The 15,463-nt window shown below is 54.2% G+C and overlaps 1 protein-coding gene and 1 long non-coding RNA gene across 3 annotated transcripts; one reads left to right on the top strand and one right to left on the bottom strand.

Moving 5' to 3' along the window:
* Positions 1 to 933: 933 nt before the first annotated feature.
* CCDC157 (coiled-coil domain containing 157) lies at positions 934 to 15,428 on the bottom strand. Of its 2 annotated transcripts, XM_049101998.1 has the most exons (13): positions 15,187 to 15,428; positions 14,876 to 14,967; positions 11,720 to 11,858; positions 9,390 to 9,648; positions 7,487 to 7,658; positions 6,110 to 6,755; positions 5,288 to 5,365; positions 4,745 to 4,935; positions 3,392 to 3,568; positions 3,056 to 3,224; positions 1,862 to 2,001; positions 1,354 to 1,442; positions 934 to 1,264 (listed from the first exon to the last, which is right to left on the bottom strand). In XM_049101998.1, exons 4-13 carry the CDS (start codon positions 9,635 to 9,637, stop codon positions 1,015 to 1,017), a joined length of 2,160 nt encoding a protein of 719 aa, XP_048957955.1. In that variant the 5' UTR covers positions 9,638 to 9,648; positions 11,720 to 11,858; positions 14,876 to 14,967; positions 15,187 to 15,428; the 3' UTR covers positions 934 to 1,014. The 2 variants fall into 2 exon arrangements, with proteins under 2 accessions (XP_048957955.1, XP_048957954.1); XM_049101997.1 differs by lacking the exon at positions 14,876 to 14,967.
* LOC125753756 (uncharacterized) lies at positions 1,999 to 6,382 on the top strand. Its single transcript, XR_007406256.1, has 2 exons — positions 1,999 to 3,003; positions 3,888 to 6,382. It is a non-coding gene; the product is annotated as an uncharacterized LOC125753756 (long non-coding RNA).
* Positions 15,429 to 15,463: the final 35 nt, after the last annotated feature.

Raw genomic sequence — 15,463 nt, 5'->3', positions numbered from 1 at the left:
CATGCCTCCTGCCTCTGGAACCCCACCCCAAGGGCTGGCTCTCACCTGTGAGGGGCAGGGCCAGGGCCTCCCAGTTCACCTACACATGCGGCCCCTCTCAACCCTTCTCTGAGTGAAGGCACCCTACCTGTTGGCCTCACCAGGGGAAAATGTCATATCAAGCTGGGAGTGCCCACCCTGAGGAGTCCTCAGCAAGGCCGTAGAGCCTATCCTTCACGGACGAGGCTTTGTGAAGAAAACTGGATGGCGGGCCTGGTGTATGTGGGTGGCATCAGTGCTGGGGCCCCAGAAGACAGGCCTGGGAAAGCCAGAGCTTGCTGAGTGTCCCACGGTCTGGTTATGTGAGGCCTTGCCCTGCCTTCTAGGGATCCAACCTCCTGGATTTAGAGAAACCCTCTGACTCACATTTCCTGAATGTGAATAGTTCCTCAGTAAAATGAGAGCTGACTTCTTGGGTCCTTAAGGTCCCCATCCCAGGTTCAGAACTGGGGCAGGAGGCCCCAGGCCCAGCTCAGCATTGGGGAAGGCTTCCCTGCCCTCTGCCTGCCTGTGAGCCCAGAGCCAGGACCCCCTTTTCTGACTCCTTCCTCACTGGGCCTACCTTGGTAGCTGTTCTCCTTCCCTGACGTACCCCCTATCCTGACCCTGCTCTTCATTGGTAGGGGTCGCTGAGTCCATGCCATCCTTTTGCCCATGGGGCTGAATGATTGCCTTTCACCTGGCCCAGGCACTACAGCTTCCTTTTGTCTCTGGTGTGCCCTCCTCCCACTGCTCTGTCAGGACGGAGGCAGGTAGTGCTGATTTACTGAAGGCCCACAGTGTGCCAGGCCTCTGCTGGCAGATGACCTCCGTGGCTGGGGACTCAGTGGTCCCTGCCCAAAATGGGGAAGGGAGGACTCTACCTCTGGCTCAGCTAGTGATGTAAGGCCAAGGTTGCTGTGGGGAGATGGCCAGGGCTTTATTACATAGAATGGGTTGCCAGCCACCTGCCTCCCAGCCCCACTGCACAGCAGGCTATGTGGGCCGCTCCTGGGGCTGGTATGCAGGGCTGGCCTGTCCCTGGCCTGGTGACAGTCTCCTCCTCAGCCTGGCCAAGGCCCGGATGGGGTTCTGAGCACAGTTGGTTGAGTGGGTCATGTCCTCCAGGGAGGACTTGCTGGGCCGACTGCAGGACTGCTGAAGTGGGGATGCCTGGAGCTGGCATGGTAGGGTCCGGCCCGCACTGGGTGTCCTGCTGCTAGGCAGGTGCCGCCTGCCCAGGGGCCTGAGGGAGGACCAGATGGCAAGATTCCTTGTGAGTAAAGGGGACCAGCCCACCCCTGTCTGCCCCACCTCTATCAAAGCCTTACTCACCCTGGGGATGCTTTCTGGGCCTGAGCTGCAGGCACTGCTCTCTGGATTCCCTTGCTTGGAGGGGCCCAGAGCTGGTCCTGCGGGATCAGCTGCAAAGAAAGCCAAATTCAGAAAGGCCCAGGAAAACTCTCTGCACTGTTCAGCAAGGGTGTCCTTGCCGTGGAGGGGGAGAGGAGAGAGGGCCCAAACCAGTACCCGCAGCCTCTTCCTCTGAGGGGCAGGGATTGGGAAGCCTTCCAGGGCCGCCTCAGCTGCAGTAAGTGTGGGAAGTTTTGCTTTCTGACAAGGCTCCAGGTTGTAGTTGAAATAAAAGTAACAAGAGCTGGAGGGGGGAGTTTGGAACTGGCAAGTACTGTAACACTCCTGCCTGCTTGAAACATGGAAATCACATGTGATGAGGCAGGCTTTCAATAGGTTCCCAGGGAGGGGTCGGAAGACTTGCTGGGTCAGGGGCCTCCTCCAAGTTCCAAGGGCTGGCCCTCTCAAGTTGGGGAGCCAGGCTGCACACCTTTAGGCTCCCCTGCTGAGCTACCTCCCGAATTTTGGACAGCATAGACCGGAGCCTCCCATTCTCCTCCTGCAGGACTCGGATGCGGATGTCGTTGGCCTGGACCTGCCTCTCCATGTCGTCTGTAACGTTGCCAGAGCCTGCAGGGATATACTGTCTTTCATCTCACCCCGCCAGGGCTGCCTCTTGTGCCCAGTGGAATGGGACCTCCTAGGGTACACACACCAGCTGAGCTGGATCAGTGCACTAGGCCTCCCCCCTCGTCTTCCTTCTCCTGAGGCCTGATCCCTGTTTCCCACTCTCTACCTGCTGGGAGGTGACCACAGCATTGTAGAATTTAAGAACTGAGTGGGACCTCAAACTCCCTGGAGACTTTGTAACTAGATGAGAGTGAATCTCTTTCCAAAGCTTCCTGTTTTGAGGGCCAGAGAGACAGTGAGTTGTCTAAAGTCATGTAGCCAGCTCTGGGGTATGAGTCACAGGAATTCAGCAAAGACATTCTTTCCCACCACTTGGAAGATAATATGCTTTCTTTCTGACTCCATGAACCAGAGCAAGTTGCTGCCTGCTTTGCTTCTTGGTTTTGTGGTTTGTAAAAGGGCTGTTACCCATCTTGTGGCATGGATCAGAAGACAACGGAAGGGCCTGGCACATAGGACTCAGGACTGATGACCTATGGTGACCAGCTAAATTTCGGTGGATCCTCCAAGAGCTCTCAAGTGGATTCACCCTCCCGGGATGAGGGCTGGAGGGCCTGGAATGAGAACCTAGGTTGCCTGGCATCCCATCCTCTGCTGAGACAGGTATCTAGCTCTCCTATGCCATGGGATGCATGACATTGGACACCTGAGGCTGTGCCCCTGGAGATAGCTCCATGGTATGGTTTGGGGAGACACCAGGATGGGGGACACAAGGACGCTGAGCAAGGACTGGTATGTGATACGGTAAAGAGCACAGGCTACAGACGCAGTTAGACCTGCACATGGACTCAGCCATGCGACAATGAGCAGTCACCTCCCTTCTGGGCTTCCATGTTCCCATCTACACAGAGTAGATAACACATGAAGCACCTGTGTGTTCTGGGGACCCGGTAGGGATCATGCTGCAGGCTGAGGAGCTGCAGACTCCAGTGTCTTGCCCAGGTAAGCCCTCAGCTGCCTGTCCATGCCCTGGCTACCACCTCCGGGCCCCTACTTGGGATCTGGGCTTCAATGGGTCTGTGCAGGTCTGGGAAGGCCACCAGCAGCCGCTCCCGCTCCCTCAGCTCCACAAGCTCGCGTTCCAGCTCCGATATGGTCAGCTGCAGATCCGTCGTGGCCTGCTCTAGGCCTTGCTTCTCCCGTTGCAGGCTCTGCAGCAGCTCCTAAGGCAGGGAGAGGCTCAAGTTTTGCCCAAGGAATGGCTCCTGGCTCCCCTGGGTCACCCCCCTCCCATCCAGACATAGCACAGGTCTATAGGCACTTAGCTGGCCAGAGGCCCCTCTGGTGAAAGGGAAGAGCCAGCCCACACCCTTACCCTGCTAGCTCCTACCTGCTGGGCCAAGACCTGGCTCTGTCCCTGTTCCCTTTCACTCTGTACACTCAGCAGCTGCTCCTCCATGTTGGCCCGCTGGGCCTCGGCCTCATCCAGGCTGCCCCTCAGCTCCTCACGCTCCTGGTCCAGGCTGTCCAGCTGCTGCAGCAGGGCTCGCTGTTTGGACTGCAGGGACTAAGCCAGAGTGGGCGGGCAGGGAGGCTGTGAGGCCCATGGGGCAAGGCCCAGCCACAAGACAAAGGAGGCTACAGTATCTTCCACCCTCCCCCTGTGCCTCACGTACAGGGGAGGCTGTGCACACATGTGCAGCACAAGGGGCAGAGGGGAGACAGGTGCATAGCCCACTGTACTCCCCCAGCCCAGTCAGGGCCAGGCCCCCCAACCCCTGCCCCCTTGAAAGCAGTTGACTATCAGTCTAGTCCCCTCTTCTTTCCAGTGACAGTCTCCACTCGGAGAGGAATTCTGGCCAATACACTGTGCTCCTTCTCCTTAGGTCTCCTGTGTCCCATCGGCCCATGTCACTTGGGACCCCCATTTCCTGACACCCACTGAATGCAAAGCCGGAAGAACCAGTGTTGGTCTGCTCTGAGTCCTTGCTCCATCTCTGGCTAGCTGTGGCGCTTTGGGCATTTCCTTAATCTTACCACGCCTCAGTCTCCTCATCCATAAAATAGGGATGACAAGAGTATCTACCTCTTACCATTGTGGTAAGCAATAAAAGATGGCTACAGAGGCCAAAGCCCAGCACCTCGTTCACAGCACACATCTGCTATCTGGTGACTGTGACTGTTCGCAGGGCACTGAGAAGAGCACCTGCTTGGGACTGAAAGGCTTTCCCATCCTGGGCCATGCCTGACGCTGGGGACTTCTATCTGGGGTCTTAGCTTCCCCACCGAGCTTCTGAGAGGAAGACCAGTCAGGACAGTTTCCAGACCCATCCCTTTCTCTAGATGGCAGGTCACCTGCTCCCTCAGCCTACTCTTATCCGATGCCTTGCCTCACCCTTTGCCCTCCCTATCCTTCCTGATAGACTAGTCACTAGCCCTTAGCATCCAGTTCAAAGGCCATTTCCTCCCAGAAGCTGTCCTGGGTGACTGTCCCTCTGTGGCCCCCTGCTATACTTTCCCTGCACCTCTTAGCCATCTGGCAGCAAAGCTGTGGTGGCTGAGGAGCTCCTCCAGAACAAGGCAAGGCCTCCTTTGGCTGTATCTGTCCTTGGGTCACTGTTTCCCCAGTGGGTGTGTGTTGGAGAGCAGGTACTCCACAGATAAGCCTCTAACCCCCACCAGTGGAGCTCTCTTCCTGCAGCAGCCTCTGTTGCAGATGTTCCAGGTGCTGGGGGCGCCTCACCTCCTGGTGGCGGACCATGCTGTCAATACGGGCCTTCTCCTTGTCCAGCTCTGTGCTGGCCCAGTGGATCTGCTGGCTGGCCCCATCCAGCCGCCCGGCCAGCAGTTGCACCTGCTCCTCCAGCTGCTGCACTTGCCTCTCGGCCTCTGCCCTGCGCGCAGCCTCCTCTTGAAGCTGCCGGGCCTTTGTCTCTGCAGAATTGATTGGGCACGGGAAGGGGCAGAGCAGGGGAATCCTGGGTGTAAGTCCTTGCACTGCCTCTGACCCAGGTGGGGTGGGAGGGGTCACAGCCTGTCTCTGGGCCTCAGTGTCCTCAGCCACAAAATGGGGCTCTGAACCCTTCCTGAAGTGGGTTGTGCAAACAGAAGTTGCTCTCTGGGTGGGAGATGGCACCCCACCCAACAGTGCGACCAGTCAGGCCCATCCTTGTGGTCCCTTTCTCTCTGCCCCAGAAGCCCAGGGGGCAGAGACAGAGGGTGCTTATCCAGCTGCACCACTGAACACAGGGCATGTGGCACAGGGCCACATGATGGGGCTCCTCACCCATGGCCTGCATGGACTCCTGTTGCTGCTCCAGCTCCCCCTCCAGGGTGGCCACCTTCATCTTGAGGTCACTTGTTTCTATGGCAAGAGAGAGAGGTCCATCAGAGGTTCCCTTGGGCCTGGCCAGCGCCTTCACTCCCAGTGTACCCTGCAGGGTAGTGGCAGCTGTTGCTGTGTGGAAGGGTTGCCTGGGTTTGCAGAAGCTCTGGGCAGGTGCCAGAAGGCCTGGGCCCCCATTCACCCTGCTTCCTATTGGCCAGCTGCCATGTCTCTACACCTCTCTGGGCCTCAGCGTCCTCCACAGAGGGAACAGGCTCAGAAAAGGCCAGTGACTTGCCCAAATCCCTCAGGCCTCACAACAACAGCAGGTGCTGGCCCACTTCCGGTGCCATAGCTGTGTCTTTGCCCGATGGCTTTCATGGAATCCCAGGCAGCTGCTCTGCCAGCTGGAGGTACCAGGTCTGTAGCTCCCCAGGGAGTCCCCTTCGATGACACACAGGAGTGAGCAGATGAATTCTCTGGCTCCCCTGCCCTCTGACAGAACAACTCTGAGCCATGTGTTCTACAGCACCAGCTCCAGTGTCCCCCCATGGGGTTAAGCTCCAGATGCCTGTGCTATAACCAGCCTGATGAGCAGCCTTCCCTCTGTATCTCTTAGCCACTCCCTGGCCTGGGTTTCTTGACACCAACTACTTGTACCTGCAGCCCTGTTATGGGGTCTGCTCCTGGGAGGGCCCGCGCTAAAGCTGTAGCCAGCCCTGAGACTAGGGGTCTCCAGGACAGCTTCTGGGAGGAATTGGCCTTTGAACTAGGGACACAGACCTTTGAGCAGTTGCTGCTTGTTCTGCTCCCACTCCACCAGGTGCTGTGCAGCCTCATCCGCCTGTCGCCGCCGCTCCCCCTGCTCCTGCTGCAGTGCCCGTTCCAGCTGGCCCACCTGCTTCTTCAGTCCATCCTTCTGCCCCTCAGCCTCCTCCAGCTGGGCCCTAAGTGGCCCAACAAGCTGAGTGAGGGCACCTATGTGCTTAGTGAGGCGTGTCAAGTCTTTGCTCTGCTCTACTGCCCAGTGGCCCATGGTGGTGGCCGGCAGTGGCCTGAGGCCCATGCTGTCCTGTACCAACTGCTGGAACTGGCCTAAGGACGAGGGCAAGTTCTGGCTCTGACACAGGCTGATGATCACCTTGCCCACCTCCCGCAGGCTGCCCTGGACACTGATGCATGCATCGCAGGGCACCAGCGCTGTCTCCACAGTCTGGGAGTGAACGCTCCTACTGTTCTTGGCAGTCCTGGTTGGACACTGTAGGGGGACGCTGATGGGGAGGCTGTCCAGCTCTTGGCAGGTCTGGGGCAGGTCTGGCATCGGGGAGGGGGGCTTGATGAACTTGGCAGTCACAAATTCAGGGCTCCTGGCTGGTTCGCCCTTGGCTGTGGGCTTAGAGGTGAGGTTCTCACCTTGGTTTACCCTTTTCTGTGGTCAGGAAAAGAAAGGGAAAGCAGATGAGGGAGACAGGTCTGGGAGGTGATCAGTATCCTGGAGATATTCTGTGCAGCCTCTCCTGATGTGCAGATCCTTAGATATTATCTGATGCCAATGTGAATGAGAGAGAGAGAACCTTTTTTCTATGTTGCCTCAACTTACCAAGCACAGGCCAACTCTCTGCTGCTCCCTGTCCCAGCCCCGGGCTCCATGTAATAACATGCATGATACCAGGAGTGTAACAGTGAAGCCACAGCTGCACGTCATAGGGTTCTCGCCTAGTGGACTAGCTTGATCTTAATGTCACCATAGTTGCTCTCAATTTTCCTTTCCTCCATGTTATGGCGATGGTGGTCCTTCTCACGGAGATTTGTGAAGATTACAGGATAAGCCATAACAAATGGGGCTAATGTTAACATTACCCAACAATGCCCCGCAAAATGGAGAGACTGTTGTTATTCTCACCATACAGATGAAGTGAGGTTCAAGATAGGTAGGGACTTTTCCCGAAGTCCCACAACATAAACAGCACAGCCAGGTAGCCCAGACATGACTCCCTAGGCCTGCATTGCTGACTACATACTGCATGGCCCTCGACTGAGAGGCTCCAGAGTCAACACTGTCTCCTTCAAGCAGCATGAAGCCTGCAGAAGTTACACACATGGTGTGCAAGGAAGCTGGGACTGGGGCAGGGTGGACAGGTGTGAGGGTAGCCAGCTCACCTGAGGGGATGCCTGCTGATAGATCATGCCCAGCTTCAGCAGGCTGTTCCAAAAGCGCCGCACTGTGAGCCCCACAGACATGCAGGGCCCCACAGCCCGGGCAGGGGGCACCGTCTGCTCCAAACCAAGGTTCTCCAAGTAGCTTGCACAGCTCTGAAGCAGCAGCAGGAGCCTGTGGGCAGAGATGGCAGGGTCAGCTAGGACAGAACCTGGTGCCAGTGTGCCTGCACACCACACGACTAGTAGCCTCTGGCTCTGGGGATCTAGAGGGCCTTGGAATATGCTCTGCCCGACCTGCTTCAAACCCAATCCAGGAGCCACTTCCTCTAGGAAGCCCTCCCCAAAGGCTGAACTTGGGGGCCTCTCCTGGGCCTCCCAGCTGACAGCACTTCTGCCCAGCTATTTGCCACCACACTGGGATGCTCTGGTAGACCGGGTCTCGCTTCAGTTGTATGGTACATGCTCGGCAAGTGCTAGGTGGGTGGCTGTAGTACATCACGTGGCTCAGAACCTTCACCTTACAGAGGACAGAGCTGAGACCCTGCGAGCACCTGTGAGCCTGCCCACAGCCTCAGGGTGAGCATGTAGGGCAGGGACCCCCCAGCAGTTTCCTGATCCTAGTCAGGGTCGTCTTCTGCAGGGCAAGCTGCTTCTGTGACATCGGAAATGTGTCATCTAGACACTAGAGGTGTCTATCCTAACTTTGATTTTCAAAATTAGAGTCGAGCTGCTTTTAAGGAAGAGAGGCATTAGAAGGACAAGTTTGTATTTGAATGGAAACCATGCTATCTTAAAGGAAAAGGTATTGTATTTACAAAACATCTGGGCAGGTTAAGCAACCTTGTCTTGTTCCAGGCGCAGAGAGGTCATCCTAAACCTACTGGAGTCTTGGGCAAAAATGGTCTGGGGGACAAGGCACCACCTGCTTTCAGGCCCTGCCCCAATCTGTGCAAAGGTGTCTTCCGCTATGAATGGGAGGACTGTGCCTGCCTGGGGTGGCACTCAGGGGTGGGAAAGCACCTGGAAAGACACAGCATGGCCTGGACAGAGAGGGTGGAGAAGACATGTCAGCAATAGCTTCACAGGCACATGGGGAGACTGGGCCTTGATGGATGAGCAGGGCTTGGCCAGAGACCAGGAAGGGGTGGGCAGGGCACTCTTAGCAGAGGGCGCAGCACACGTAAAGGCATGGAATAAGGATGATGTGTTCTATGCTTATGTATTAGCCTCTCACAGGTTACAAATAATACTTTCATGTGGCTCAGAGCCTTCACCTTATAGAGGACAGGTGTCCCCAGGCAGATTACCCCCAAGCTGCTGGTGTCCTTGCCTGTTAGGCTTCCATGACTTCAGTATGTGTATGGTTCTGGAACACGGGGAACCTGGGTTGTGGTCCCCAGGAAGTGGAAGGCTGACGGCCATGTTAAGTTTAATGACAGCGAAGAAGTGGAGGGGCTGCAGGGCAATCTTCCCAATAGAGCCAGAGTCTGGAAAATCATATCCCAATCTGACCTGGTGACCTGCAGTAGGAACAGCATAGCCCCCGAAACACTAGGAAAAAGGGCCTGGGATGGAAACTCTAAGCAGCAGCTGTGGTATCCCCGATGCACGGAAACCCTAAGGAGGCAGCTCATGGAAGCTGCAGAGGCAGCCCTTGGAGGTGCAGGGCTGCAGGGGGGCTAGCAACTCCCTGAGGGTGGAGAGCATCAGAAAGCACAGCACATGACAGAAGCTGAGATCACTGAGGGCCCTGAGCTGGCCAGCCTCCTGACAGGTACTCAGTTAAAGGTGACTATTGTTACCAACGTGATCCCTGCTGGGGGTGGGGATCCCGAGGCTGGTCTACTGGTTTAGGGGTAGATGCAAGCACCCTGAGATCACCAGGTTTGGTCAAGGCCCTCACCTGTCGATGACCAGCTCCAGCAGAACAGCATGGGACAGCTGCGTGAACTCGGGGTCACCTGGCACGTGGTCATAGTGCTCTAACAGGGCCACCATGTCCAGGTCACAGGCCACGCGGTCAGGGAACTTCCAGGAGGGGAAGCGCACAGGCCCAGCACGAGAGAACACGTCCACAATGGCTCCCTGAAGGTCAGTGAGGTCCTTGCGCAGATTGTCCATGCAGGACTGGCTGCCCAGCAGGTGTGCCATCCTCGTGATTCCTGGGGTGAGCAGAGAGGATCCCTGTTAGCTAGAGCCACATGGTTGCTGTTGGAGGAAATTTCAGCATCCGGATATGCCCAGTTGGTTAGATCTAGGCTAAAAGTCCAACCTAGACCCTGAGGAAGAGTCTTTTGCAGGCCTAGAGCCCTTTGTTACCTGGTTGTGGAGAGACCTCACCAGAATCCCTCTCCTTCACCCTGTCCCACATCTACATTGCCAATCCCATGGCTCTACCAGTTCCTCCAAGTGCCTGGGTGTGCCACACCCCTACTAAAGGCTGGGTATACATCTATGAACAAGAAGTACCCACAGTCCCCTCCCTCAGCAAACCACTGAACAGGCTATTGACGACTGAGAGTCATGGCTACAGTGTGACAGGAAGTGCTGGATCATACTGAGCTACCATCATCTCCTTCCTGGACCATTGCAATCACTTCTGACAGGGCCACAGGTCTGCCCCCTCTAAATGACGCGCTTCAACCTTAGAGATCTGGGCCAAACTTGATCTGACCATGTCACACTGGCCAACACCCCTCAGAGCTCCCTTAGGAGAAAGGCCACCTCTGGCTGCAGTCTCCCCCCAGCCTTTTCTAGTCCCCATACCACCATCCTACACTCTGCATTCCAACTCCTGTCAGCTCCAAGGAGCGGCTCAGGGGCAGGCACTCATTTCTGAACCTGGGCCCATCTGTCCACTCTGTATGAATCATGCTTTCCTCATCCGATTCCCATCAGCTGCCTAATTCCTCTCATCCTTCAGGCTTTCTGGAAATCACTTTCTCCAGGAAGCCTTCCCTGAGCACCCTCCAGGCTGGGTCAGATAATCTCTCTAGGCTTCCCCCATCTGGACCCTGATCCCTCTCTGCTGGAATGGCCTTCACACTCTAGGCCAGGCCCCAGTCTACCTTAGCCACTGGAATCCCCCATATGGCCAGCCTAAGGCTTGGCCCATTGTAGAGGCTCACTGGCAAGTGAATGACTGAGTAACTGAATAGAGAAATGAAAAGAATCCACAAAGAAAAATATGTTGATTTGGGGGAAAAATAAGTTCTAAGGTGTAAGAGAGGAAAATCTAAATATTTTTATCCATACCCAACCTGATCATTCTGGTGACAGGGGGCCCATCATATGTGAATACAGAATCCCAGTCCTGCCCTTTCCTGGCTGTATGGCCTCAGGCAAGTAAGTCACTGTACCCCTATGAGCCCTAGCTATCTCAGCTGTAACGTGGGCACACCATCCCCAGCCAGGCCGGGTGGTTGTGAGGCCATTAAAGGTATCCATGAATAAACTGTTTGATCTAGGGCAAGACACCAGTAAAAGTATTCAAGCAATCGTAACCATTAGTCTTGTGATTACTATTATTAGCAGCAACAACAGCAAAGAGCATCTTTGTCTGGAGCCATTGCCTGCCTTCTGTATGTTCCCCTTTCCCCCTGCAGCCCACACATAATGCTTCTCATCCACCTCTAGAGTCTGCAGATATCTGAAGCCAGTGATTTGGATGAATGGTCCCTGGTCCTTGACTCAGAAGGTGGAGAAGCATGACATTATCTTGGGCTCTCCAGTGGCTCATCACATGACTTGCCAGTTTCACCCTCTTCTCTCTGTTCAGGGCTGGGAAGTCCTGGTCTCTCTCCACCCTGTGGCAGGGTCCCTTGTCCTTTGTGGGTTTCTCAGCAGCAGAAAGCACTTCTACTCCTCCTCCCTGCACTGCAGGGGCTGCGTGGGCAGTATTTAGGCCATGGCTGGTCTCTCTGATCCCCAACAAGTCCAGGAATCTCTCTTACTCCAACCCACTTCCAGCCCAACCTCACTCATCTCAGAAAATGGCACCCCTGCTATGTGCAGCGGGGTACTTCCTTTACCCCCTATCCAAGCACTCAGGGCTGCCAATCCCGTGTCCAGACCACACTGAGAACCCACCACTGTGTTTGTTGGTGCTGTTCCACGCTCCATCTTCTCTCCAGACCACTGCTACAGCCTCCTTGAGGGGTCACCCTCATCCTACCCAGCACCACCTAGTCTGTTCTGTATATGGCCAGAGTGATCATTTAAAAGGCAACTCACCTCTGCACAGGTGCCTGCCTATGAAGCTGATGTCTGACTGTCAGGCTAGCTTGTAGGCTCTGGGGTTCAGGTCAGAGGCTCATCCAGGTGCCTGGCTTCCAGTCTCTAGTGCAGAGCTGGCACTAAGTAGCTCTTCAACCTGAGAATAGATGAAGGCAAGAATGAGTGAATGGGCACTCAGGACGGCTTCCTGGCAGGAAGGAGGGCAGGGAGGAGGCTGTCCCAGAAGGGGAGGGTGTCCTGGGCTAGAGGAATGCTTATGTGGGGTCATCTGTCTTGAGCTTGAGCACAGAGGTTGTGCTTTAACAGTGCTAGGCCCTGACCACAGGACCTACTGTGTGCTACCTCCTGAATCTGCCTCTTTTATACAGATGAGGATGGGATGCCTGGGTGGCTCAGTGGTTGAGCATCTGCCTTTGGCTCAGGTTGTGATCCTGGAGTCCTGGGATCGAGTTCTGCATCGGGCTCCCAGCAGGGAGCCTGCTTCTCCCCCTGGCTATGGCCTCTCTCTCTCTGTGTCTCTCATGAACAAATAAAAAATACATACATATTCAGACAAGGAACCTGAGGTTCTGGAAACTAAGGGATTAACCCAAAGTCACTCAGGGAGCTAGGATTCTTGAATCCAACATCTCTGCTCTGTCTTCAGGCCACGGTGCTTGTAGGGCAGCACTTAAAAGAAATATAATGCTACCCACATATGGGATTTTAAATTTTCTACTAGCCACAAAACAAGTAAAAAGAAACAAATAAATTAATTTCAATTAAATACTTTATTTAACCTAATAAACCCCAAATACTATCGCTTCAACATGAAATCAATGTAACAGCATTAAGGAGATTATTTTGCAGTCTTTTCTACATTCAGTCTCAAAATCCAGTATCTATTTGACACTTACAGCACACCTCAGTTTGGACCAGCTACCATTTTCAAATGCACCACCACACGGATTAGTGGCTACCCTACTGGACAGTGCAGGTATAGAGGGTCAGACACTGTGTGTTCATTAAGTAAATGGTGACTGTGTACCTTTGACATTTTGGGCACTGTGTCAAGAATAGGGACAGAGAAGGACACACAGAGCCCTGTCCCTAAGAGCCACCGCCTACCTCTGAGGATCTGTACAGGGTGGCAAGTTTTGGTGTGTCAGCTCTGTCAGTTCCATCCACAGGGCAATGAGTATCCACCCTACAACACTCACAAAGACACACAGGCCCACATGCCCGCACATATATGTTGCCACAGTGACTGACTCTCATGAGATATGGCCACCACCTGTGAGATTTTGTATCTCCAAGGAATGAAGCAGAAACAAACAGACTGAAAGATTCTGGGTTTCCTTCCTGGAATGGGAGGGAGGAAAGCAAGCAAGCAAGCAAGCAAGCAAGCGATCCTGCCCTGGGAGGAGGCCATATTCAGGAGGCAAAGCACCTAAAACTCAGGAACTTGTCTGTGAAGACATCAAGAAACACTGACTTGCTCACCCTCAAATAAGCTGGATGTCTGGCTGTCAGGCTAGCTTGTAGGCTCTGGGGTTCAGGGTCAGAGTCAGGTCAAATAACTATAGCTGCTATCTGGGGCCATCTGAGATACCAACTCCTGTTAGATTCTGGTTCTGATAAGCAGCCACAAATGCCAAAGCATCAATAATATGTAAGAGGAAAACAACATTGAAAAGTAGCCAGTTATCTTATGTCATTTCTTCTGAATATTGGGGATTTCTAAGTTAGAAACATGGTTTGAGAATCACTTAGGTGTGTGACAAGTGAAGGAGCATTTGACATGCGTTTTCTCTGTAATTCTTGGGTCTTGAGTGGAACCCCTCAGCTTGAAGCTGCCAGCCCCGCATTGACTATTCCGCATTGACTATTTCTGAGATCATACAGGTGATGGCACTAACTGGGTGGACTTCGCCCTCTCCTCAGTTACCTCATGCTCATGGTAGACTTTTGACTTGAAGAGAAGGGAAGGAGCCTTTTCTCTACTCCCATTCAACATGCAAGCCCCTTCGTTCATTGAGTCATAGGACTCAATGGACCAGTCATAGGACCCCGCTGGTAAAGATTATGCCTACCTCCTGGTCAATGCCCCTCCTGAGATTCAAGGTCACAACCATGAAAACATTTTGAAAACTCTGAAATTATCTATATATCCCAGTTGTCAGCCTCTGACTCAGGACTGCTAATTGCCTGGATCCCTAGGGACAATGAAGGGACTTGGTGAAGACAAAGGAATAAGCCGCGGCACTGAGAGAGGAGTAAGAATGGCCTGGGTTTGGATTCCCACGCCACTAACTCTGAACTTCACTCTCCTCATCTGTAAATAAACTGCTGTAAGAAATTAGTGATGTACTGCGTGTAGTGTTTGGTGCAATAGCTGTCCATGATAAACTTACGTTCAATAAAACCTAGTTATAAATAAAATCTTAAAAGAAAAAAAAAGGATCCCTGTGTGGTTCAGCGGTTTAGCGCCTGCCTTTGGCCCAGGGCTTGATCCTGGAGTCCTGGGATCCATTCCCACATCAGGCTCCCTGCATGGAGCCTGCTTCTCCCTCTGCCTGTGTCCCTGCCTCTCTCTCTCTCTCTCTCTCTCTCTGTGTCTCTCATGAATAAATAAATAAAATATTTAAACAAACAAAAAACCCCACAATAAGTCCTAGCTATCATTATCATTCTACATTAATAATAAAAACGACAAGGCAGCCCGGGTGGCACAGCGGTTTAGCGCCGCCTTCAGCCCAGGGTGTGATCCTGGAGACCAGGGATCGAGTCCCACATAGGGCTCCCTGCATGGAGCCTGCTTCTCCCTCTGCCTGTGTCTCTGCCTCTCTTTCTCTCTGTGTCTCTCATGAATAAATAAAATAAAATAAAATCTTTAAAAAAAAATAACGACATAAACCAGCTACGGAGTGTGTGCTTGTGAGAAAGAGAGATGGGGTAAGACATTTGGTAGGGCATCTTTTCCTATCCCGTTTCCATTTCGCAAGTAAAGAAATTGTTAAACTATCCAAGCAAAGGCTAAAAGTCGACCCGCGGTCCGGAGCTGGGATGGAGAGGAGAGGGGACGAGGTGGACCGGATCTCAGGAAAGGAAATGGAAAGAGCGGGATTCGAGGTGAGCTCGGTAAAACTAAGGAAGTGGTCAGGAGGAACGCACCTTTGGGAGTGAGGGACGGAGCTTAAAGAAGTCTTGATTCGAGACGGTCCACGGGGCTTGAGGGCGGGACCATGGAAGGCAGAGGGTGGAACCTTGAAAGGCAGTCCCACGGGAAGAGAAACCAGTGGGAATTTGATTTCGGGACTTGGGAAGGGAGTCTGAAGGAAGAAGGCATGAAGCGAAACCGGCTGAGGAAGGAGGCGGGGCCTTGAGGAGGCAGGATGGAGGGGAAGGGGTTCTCCAAAATGACAAGCCAATGGGAGGGAGCGGAAGGCCCTTGAAGGCGGGGTCGGAGGGAGAGAGGAACCCACCTTTAAAGTAAAGGAGAGGGGGGCCAGGGCCGTGGGGTGCGTGCGGAGAGCGTCCGGTGGGTGATGTAGAACGTCTCCCCAGGATCCTGCGTCGCAGCCTCAGCCCCTGTGGTCTGGTCGGCTCATGGAACTGCCCCCCGACGCGCCTAGGGCTCCGGGGAACCCCCACAAATCCTAGCTGGGTGCCTCGATCGCTGCCATGGCAACGGCGTCTCGCGCTGATCACTCCAGGGCGGGAGCAGGAAGTTGCATCATGAATAAGGGGCGGTCCCGGAAG

This window comes from Canis lupus, chromosome 26, assembly GCF_003254725.2.
Source record: "Canis lupus dingo isolate Sandy chromosome 26, ASM325472v2, whole genome shotgun sequence".
Classification (NCBI taxonomy): domain Eukaryota; kingdom Metazoa; phylum Chordata; class Mammalia; order Carnivora; family Canidae; genus Canis; species Canis lupus.
This window is presented reverse-complemented; position numbering and strand designations above follow the sequence as displayed.